Source organism: Cydia splendana, chromosome 7 (genome assembly GCF_910591565.1).
Source record: "Cydia splendana chromosome 7, ilCydSple1.2, whole genome shotgun sequence".
Lineage (NCBI taxonomy): Eukaryota > Metazoa > Arthropoda > Insecta > Lepidoptera > Tortricidae > Cydia > Cydia splendana.
The window spans coordinates 7,512,396-7,521,553 of record NC_085966.1 but is presented as its reverse complement, the minus strand read 5'-3'; the positions used below and the strand labels follow the sequence as shown (position 1 = coordinate 7,521,553).

The following is a 9,158-nucleotide window of genomic DNA, read 5'->3' as shown; positions in this document are numbered from 1 at the left end:
AAAATAAAATGTAGGTATCATTATTATTTATTTTATTTTATTATTTAGCATTAACGAAACTCGTCACAATTCAATAACTAATAGGTTTTAACAAAATATATTAATTATATAGGTACTGTACTGTGTTCTTAATTATTATCAATAAATTTATTCTATTCTATATTATGTTATGGTATCAACAACATACATAAAGGTCTTTATAAGAAGGTACTACTATTAAAGCTGGCCTCGTACAGTAGGTAGGTACTCTGAGAAAAATTCAAAAACGAGTAACTACCAGTATTTAGAGATGTATAAATTGATTTGGTACCCGAGCGATTTGAAGTAACTAATGTTGTTATATTTCGTTGAATGCGCAGCCTGATTGCATTATGTAGGTAAATAAGTAAATATTAGGTAAGTACCAGTTACAGTAAATAATTACCTATTATGATTACCAGTGATCGTACATTTTCCAGCATTTTTGGTGCACGAAGTGTTGTTAACGGAATTGGTATAAATAATTTCAACCCTAATGATTAATTAGCGTTAATTACGTTAATATTAACCTTAATTTACCATTTCAGTTGAAATTATCTATACCAATTCCGTTAACACCACTCTGCTGCACCAAAAATGCTGGAAAATGTACAATCACTGATGATTACTTTGTAATATTGATTAATACCTGTTGTTAATTAAGAAAATAAGGTATTATGCAGGTAAGTAGGCACGTACACTCATACTAAATCCAAACAGAATTATTAAACTATGTTATTAATAACTTCGATACTAACTGAACATTTGTACCTATACAAGATTGTATAGTCCAATTAATTAAACCTAAGTTAAATCAGTCAAGAAGAACAGGTTATATTTTATGTTCACCATTTCATCCATTAAAAACCTTCCTACATAAAAGTTAAGTTAGAGATCAGTAGATTCGGCGAAAATACCTTAAATCAAATCGTTTTACGACATTCATTTATTTAATTTGACGACCGAATTGGCGAACTTGACCTTAGTTAAGTTTCTTGATCTCTCCTTTATGGAAAAAATAATTGGCTAACCCTACAGCGGTAGTGTTCGGGGATATAAAATTCGATCAAACGTAAGTCATTAATATGCAAATGAGTGAAGAATCACCCCAGGTGTTGAGCCAACCGGCTTTTTGGGTGGCAACAGACTTGTTGTCACCTCTAATAGGTACCTACTATTTTCCCGCCATTTCTCAGCGTCTCGTATTTGGATCTATATTTAAACTACATATAAATTTGTGTAGGTACTCATTACAATCTAATATTTATTCTAACCCTAATTCCGATGCATCATTTTTTTCGTCGACGATCATAATTTTCTTATTTCTAGTCCGTTCTTTCTAAATAAAGTTGTGGCACCTCTTCTTACGCGTGTCAACACTGTTGCTCAAATCGACAAGCAGAAAAAAACTTCCCAGGTCAAGAAAAATAAAAATAATCTGCTGACATTAAAACCCTCAAAAACCATTTCTTAGCTGTACAGGGTCCTTAACAATTACAGCACACACATGCAAAACTATTACTTACATTTTTGTGGCAAGTAAGTAAAAAGCATGCGTCCCAATTAAGCGTCGTAAAAAGATGTTTTGATTAAGACCTCATTATTCTCGGAACCGCCTGACGAACTACTTCAGAATACTGCAATACGACAGGAAAACTAAAGAAATCGTAGCGTTTTATCTCATTCGATCAGTATAAGGTAAACGTACTGGTGCTCGACGCGGTCCCAGTATATGTTATCTTGAAACTTAAGTCATTGACAATAGAAGTGACAGCAAGGTGTCATCTATTGGGCATTGGCATGTCGAGCACTAGTACGTTTACCTTACTCTTTAGATGTATTTAATGGAAAGAAAACATTCCATATTTGAAATTGTGATCATTACGTGTAGGTTAAGAATGGGAAAAATAAATCTGTTATTATAATGCCATGAAATATTATTAACTTTATCGTAAAAATATTTACAGTACATATGGTCCTATTTTCCCGCACTAGTGCGTAAAATAGCACTTTTCGTGCGTATGTCAAAAGTTTAAAGGGCCATATGTACTGTAAAATGTTGTACGATACACGTGCGAATAGGTAATTCGCAACTCTTGTCGATTTAAAACACTCCCTTCGGTCGTGTTTTAATTTATCGCCACTCGTTTCGAATTTCCTCTTTTCCGCACTTGTATCGTAACTAACTATTATAATTCTAAGAAATTATGTGCGAATTACCTATAAATAATAAAAAATAATTGAAGACATATTATTTTCACTCAACTTTTTTTTAATAAAAATATTACCAACTTCATAACATTTTCAAATGTTAATTAAGTAAAACTATGTTCATTAAGTAGTTATTCTAATCAAAGCTCTACTTGAAAAATAATCGGGTAAAATAAACGAAGATACTTAAAATTACAACTTCATTCAGTGTATGCGAGTCCTTGACTCGACTATTAGGTATTAACAATGGACCACACATCGTGTCTGTAAATGTGTTAACCTTTAGTCAAAAAGGTCATAAAGATCGAGTATCCTTTGACACAAAACGGGTGATTACCGACGTATTATTTTCCTTGTTTCCGAGCCGCCTATAATTTTCGGTTAAACACTACTTCCGTTGCGGTCAATATCTGTCGGCGTATTTTCTGATACATCACAAGAACTCGATTGCATTGACAAGTGCGGGTGCAACGTAATGAGTTTTAAATTATTAACTGCAGATAAAAACTCGTTGGCCGATACCTGTGTAACCTTTCCTATAGTTTTTGACCGACGCCTGTACATGGACACACGAAATAGTACCTACTTGAGCCGTTCTCATTTCACTACTTGAACTACATATATTATTGATTTTGATAATAATCATATCATATTTGACACATTTTATTTAGCTTCAATATTAAACCTTAAAGCAAATGACAGAAAAAGCCGCAATAGCGCTGTAGTAACAGTAGGTATATTACGGCTTTTGCTAATATACATACATATTATCAAAAAATATGAAATAATAGGAAAAATATTTATCAATGGATTTTAGAATTACCTGTCTTTTATGACTTGACTATATCTTCTAAGAATGGACCTTCAAAATAAATAATAGGTTTTTATACAATCGTGATATAATAGAGAGTTTTTCAGTCGAGTACCGTGTTTAGGCAACGAAGCTTGCTGAGTTGCCTAAGTAAGGTACGAGATTGAAAAGCTTGATTATATCACTATTGTATACAATACTTTTTCTACTAGTCAACAAAAATAATACTTTGAACTAGTAGAATCATACAAACAAACCAAACCAAAAGTATACAGCTAAGATTCGCGAACAGCCGTGATACCTTCATACTGGTACGCGACCCGGCCGCCGCGGCCCGCGCCCTACGGCGGGCTGGTCAACGACACCTTTTCCCAACTCATGAGGCCCTGGTACTTGCTCCACGCTAAATTCAATTTTTAGACAATTGTTTTCTCGATTTTGGCCACCGTAGCCTATGGAGACTAACAAGCAACACTAAGTGGTTTTCGTAGTCTATGGATGTTGCTATATTAAGGGTGTCACATGCGCATTTCTGACTTATGAACCAATTGTTTCTACTATACAACCTAAAATAAATTATTAATTTGAGCTATGGTTTTGTTTCGTCCTCTTGATCGCGGCGAGCTGTGATTGGTCAATTTCATTATAGTTGACTAAACTGTATCGATATGAATATTATAGTTGAGTTGGGAGCCCATACATTAAAAATACCCAATTGCAGTTTGGTATAAGAAATCTTAATTCAAGAATTACAGTCGACTAGTAGAAAAAAGGTTTATCTCTGTCATAAAAAGGCATTTTACAATTAAAATCATCAACGCAGTAGTAGAACCTCAAGAGAATCAGATCATATTCATGAAATTGAAGTCATTTAAGAGAAAAAATTAAACTAATAGCTAGTTATATATTATGTAGATGCTGTTTTGCAGACGCTTGTATATGAATAAACTTTTAATATATCCACACTCAGGTAAGACAAGTACCTGAAGTTAACAGTTTTTTTAAGATTTCTAAGTTAATTATTATACACTATGTAATTTAATAAAAAAACTTTATGTTTCAGGCAAATCGATATACCAATCAAACGACCAATGAGTAAATTTTACTTTCCTCTATAACGACCAGACCACTAAAAAGTACTCCTGAAAAGTGCGGCTCATGAAAAGTCAGTGAACGGTCACCCGCAGCGCGTCTCCCCTACGGCAGGTACCCGGCGATGGTACTTAAGCACCCGCGGCACCCGAATCCGCACATACCGCTAAAGCCCGTAGAGCGCGCAGCACGTAGTGCTACGGATCACGGCGAGTTTGACGTTTCGTAAATAACCAGTGAATTTTAGTTACGAGTCTCAAAGAGTTAAGTGTTGTGAAAAAGAACTTTAATATTTCAATATGATGTCCTTAGTGTTGTTTGTTTTGGGAGGGCTCCTTGCAACGACAGAGGGTTGCGGCATTGGAAAGCAGATGATAAGTAAGTTTTTTCACTTTTTTGTTAATTGATATGTTTATACTAATTATTAAATTACTTACTTAAAATACTAAATTAGGTGGCAAATATGCATTGCTAAATATAAATAATTTTAATGAATAGATACTTTCTTTCAGTCGATCTGAATTTAAAACAGTTACTCCTGTTTCAATTTAAAATCGACTAAAAGAAATATTAAGTATAAGATAAGTTAAAATAAATTATGGCTTGTTTTGATAATATACTGAACCGTAAAGTAACTAATTTATAAACAAGTAATTTAATATAGAACAGAATTATTCATTAATTACTTGTGAACCGGATTATTGAATTAAAAATTCAACAATAGGAAGTAGTGTTCAACAATGATGTAATATAACGGCTTAGCGATCATATCTTATTTCCATGACAATAAAGATATCATGAAATTTCATCATTAGACATTTATGCAAAAGTCAAAGTCATATTGCAGTCATAGAAGTAATAAAATCGCCCGCCGCCACCCAGTCTACAATATTCGGATGAGTTCTGCCAAAGACGATCCTATTAGCATACCCGTATGGGTCGATGTCATAAAAATTTATTGACAGACACCTGTGTTAACACGCACCGGCCACGATAAATCAGATAAATCCGACTTATTATGCGACAAATATTGAAATTATAGCAACGTAGATCTTGACAATTGATCGGTACCGGTATCGGTATACATTAATACCTGTTTTTAAAGCAATTTCAAAGGATTAAGCTTATTACTCGTAACTAATGATGTGTGTTTGGTTTAGCGTCGGGCGGATTGACGGCACTCGAGAAGCAAAGCATCGTGGACGCGCACAACCGCCTTCGACAGAGCATCGCGCTGGGTCAGGTCTCTAGCCAGCCGCCGGCAGCTAATATGATGGAAATGGTAAGTCACACATAGAATAGAATAGAATAGAAGAAATTTATTCAAAAACGCTTAAATTTAACTTAAGGACCTATTACATGAGACATAGAGAACCAACTTATCATTAAGCGTCACTGAAAAGGTCTCCACTCAGCTTAATATCAAGATACCACCTAAGGATCTCGACGCTGGTCTTCCGTGGAAACCTTTCCGAGAGAGCACAACTACACGCTAATGTACAAATTTAATACAAAAAGTAAATTTAAAAAGCCTACACTATCCAATAAAAAACTACAATAATAACAATAAAATAATTTAAATTACGGTACCTAACACATAAGATTATCGTACATGAAATTAATACTGACGCACTAGATGCTAATTTTATCAAGGAATGTGCCAAAACTGGAACGGAAGATTTCCGCTAAATTGAGGTGATTCAAAATATGCTAATTTACATAATTATCATCAAAAGTATTCCCATGAATTGACCTTATTAATGATTCGGATCTTATTAAACAAGCGACAAATAAATATTGTATCAAACCGTAACCAGTGATAAATTGTCGGCGATTAAGCTATAATACACAATCATTTCAAGGCCGACCCTAATTTAAATATTTACCGAGTCACAAAGCTTGCAAAGTTCGATGCCCTATACTAAAAACAGCATTAAAATGCAAGTTACACATCAGGAAAGGGCTTACGGTATCGTAACTTGCGATTTATCGGAATTCCAGCGACTTTTATGGATGTAAGCGCCGAGCAAGCATTTTAAAAGACTAAATGTTACCCTTTTTTAGTAATATGTGACTAAAAGACAGACTACATTTGAATAGGATCCACAACTAGCACAATTAATCGATAAGTCACGGCGCTTGTTTTCAGAATATTAACTATTAGGTATTTATTTATTGCAGGTGTGGGATGAAGAGTTAGCAGCAACCGCGCAACGTTGGGCTGACCAATGCACGCCCGCGCACGACCGCGCCGCGCAACGCGACGTCGGCAGATTCCCGGTCGGACAGAACCTTGCAGCCACCTGGACCACTCGCCCCCCAAGCGACCCCAAGGACTCTCAGCCTGATTTCATGAGGCAGATCAAGGCCTGGTTTGATGAAGTCCGTATCTACGGATTTCAGCCTATCAGCGGCGGCCACGGCACCGGTCATTACTCTCAGGTAAATATCGCTTTTTTTAATTTTTTTTTTTTTTTTTTTCATTTTGTACATGGTCTGATTTTTTGGACAATATATTTATACTAAAAATACTACTGATTAATATTTTTCAAACTTTTAGTAGACTAACTAAAGAATCAGACCGGATTAAAAATCGATAAAAACGCATTTTCAAACGCAAACGCAATTATAAGTCATAATAAACAGGACAAAAAAAACAACAGTTAAATTAAATAAAAACGTGAATGACAGATTTACCTTACTGAAATTCACCGTATAAACTTCGGCTTAAAAAACGCCTTATTAAATTTTCATCTCTCTTATATAATAGTTGGTATGGGGCGAAACATCGCACGTGGGCTGCGGATTCACGTTCTTCTACGACAACGCAAGAGGCTACACCAAGCTGTACGTCTGCAACTACGGTCCCGGAGGCAACGTAATCGGAGCCAACCCTTACGAGAAGGGGTACCCCGCTTGCAGCACCTACGGACTTGCGGACTCCAGAAAATACTCTGGTCTATGCGGTAAGCATTGCATATTCTGTTATTATACTTTATATCAACCTTACACCCTTCAATACAAAACTCCGCTGAGCTTAGTATAATTATACATTTATTTAAACGGATCACTCACGTTTGAAATCCAAATATTTTTTAGACGGTTAGCCAACGAGTACAGTTCGTAATGGAGTGAAATTAACACAAACATTTTTTAACTTGAACAACTTTAGAGCACATTTAATATTTAATAAACCTTTTATTTCAATAGTTTTTGCGGAAAAAGTACAATTTCTGAATCTATTGTAAGACCTTTTGTGTATAGTACCTATACTAAAATCTAATATTTTGTTTACAGCAACCAGCAGTTTCACTGCATCTTCGAGTTATCAAACGGTCGACAATGTCAACGTCATCCCAGACAGCACTGGCAATACTCAAGCCTTCAACTACCAGTACAGCAATCAGTTCAGCAATCAATTCAGCAATCAGTTCAGCAACCAATACCAGTACCAGTACCAGCAACCTACCTTTTACCAAACAGAAACACAGACTTCTACATACAGGCCATTTATCAGCCTGTTCAAGTCTGCATCAAATCTTTTCACTCAGCCTAAATCAAGAGGATTCAGATTTGGTACTGTTTACCTATGAAACTTCATAAGTTTTAGACATACTAATAGCAGTATTTTTAAATTATTATGAGATTGTGACAGTTTCTGTTACTCGACTGATTATATTTAAGATTATCGGTATTGATAGTTAATATAAAGTTCTCTTTGGTTCTACAAAAAGAACCGCGGGCATATTTTAATACTGAAATCTTTCTGAGCTTCAAGAATTATGAGGTTGAAGATTATTCTAGATGAAATATGTGATATTGTACAGACCATTAAGTATTAGCGGAGAGCAGGCGACAGTTGTTAAAAGAAATATATGTTTTTATATTTACTTTGATTTTTTTTCTGCATTTCTAATGTTTTCTCAATTAGTAGTAGAATTTATTTTTATCAGACCAATTTCGTATCGGAGATTCTACTAAAATTATATGGACACGTCATCTGCCCGTGAATTAATTCACTTGGATTAGCAAAATTTGACACGGGGGCCGATGACATCACCGCACTATCACAAAATCGGCCATCAAGATCTCATAAAGACGAATCTCAACCGAAGATTGCGTCACTTAGTCATTATTTAGTGACACTTCGTTCCATATTACCATAACACACCTGGAGGCATGGCCTGGTATATATTATAATTTTCTAACGGCTTTACTAAGAATGTGAATCACAATACACTTTCAACAGGAAAGAACTTTAAGTTTATCTCTTACTTCTTACATTTACTTACTCAGAGATGTAATCTGGCTATTTAAAAAATACACGTCCCTTACACAGTTCTATTAGTAAAACCTCCCAAGGGACACTTATTTCATATTTATTCCACACACTAATTAAAGAGCGGAAAAGTCATCAGTCAGTCACGTCTGTTACGTTAATTGAACCTACGGTCAGCAATGGTGAAGTAAAACTACCTTTGCATACCAGAACAGAACTACTTAACAACAGGAATTGCATATTCCGCGATTAAAATTCTTTGTCAAAGGTTGCTAATAAACTCATCATGCTCGTAAAGACGCAACCACTTTTTTAGTTTTACTTCTATTTAGAAATAGATCAGTTTCACTTTACGTTAAAACCATACAAATATTAACGAAAGTCGGAAAGAAGAGTTCTACCGCAGAACGTTGGCGACAGTTCCTTGGTGAAAACACGTAGGAAGGGGTCACGGTCCTCAACACTAGAAGAACCGGCTGAAAAGGTCACAAAACACGGGACACAAAAATAAAAGAACAAAAAACTTACTTTTTTCAATGAGGGATCTTTAATATACTCGGTACGACTCGGTACACATAAGAAAATAAATAGTGTGATACTAGCCGGTCAAAAGTTCGATAGGTACTGATATTTACTCAATCCGTGAAAACTAAATAAACAGATTTTCTACAGAATAAATATGTTTTATGGTATCTACTTCAAGTTTTCATTTTAATGCAAGATTTAACGGGCGCGGCGCGCCTTGAA

At 35.1% G+C, this 9,158-nt stretch overlaps 1 protein-coding gene across 1 annotated transcript; it reads left to right on the top strand.

Annotated features, from left to right (window-relative positions):
- Positions 1-4,149: 4,149 nt before the first annotated feature.
- Positions 4,150-8,022, top strand: LOC134792059 (venom allergen 5-like). The gene is made up of 5 exons (XM_063763184.1): positions 4,150-4,510; positions 5,293-5,414; positions 6,314-6,574; positions 6,903-7,098; positions 7,430-8,022. The coding sequence occupies exons 1-5, from the start codon at positions 4,432-4,434 to the stop codon at positions 7,723-7,725; spliced, it is 954 nt and encodes a 317-aa protein (XP_063619254.1). The 5' UTR covers positions 4,150-4,431; the 3' UTR covers positions 7,726-8,022.
- Positions 8,023-9,158: the final 1,136 nt, after the last annotated feature.

Coding starts and splice junctions, on each gene's coding strand:
- LOC134792059 (XM_063763184.1), top strand. CDS start 4,432: ATGATGTCCTTAGTGTTGTTTGTTTTGGGAGGGCTCCTTGCAACGACA. Junction 4,511..5,292: donor CATTGGAAAGCAGATGATAA/GTAAGTTTTTTC, acceptor TGTTTGGTTTAG/CGTCGGGCGGATTGACGGCA. Junction 6,575..6,902: donor GCACCGGTCATTACTCTCAG/GTAAATATCGCT, acceptor CTTATATAATAG/TTGGTATGGGGCGAAACATC.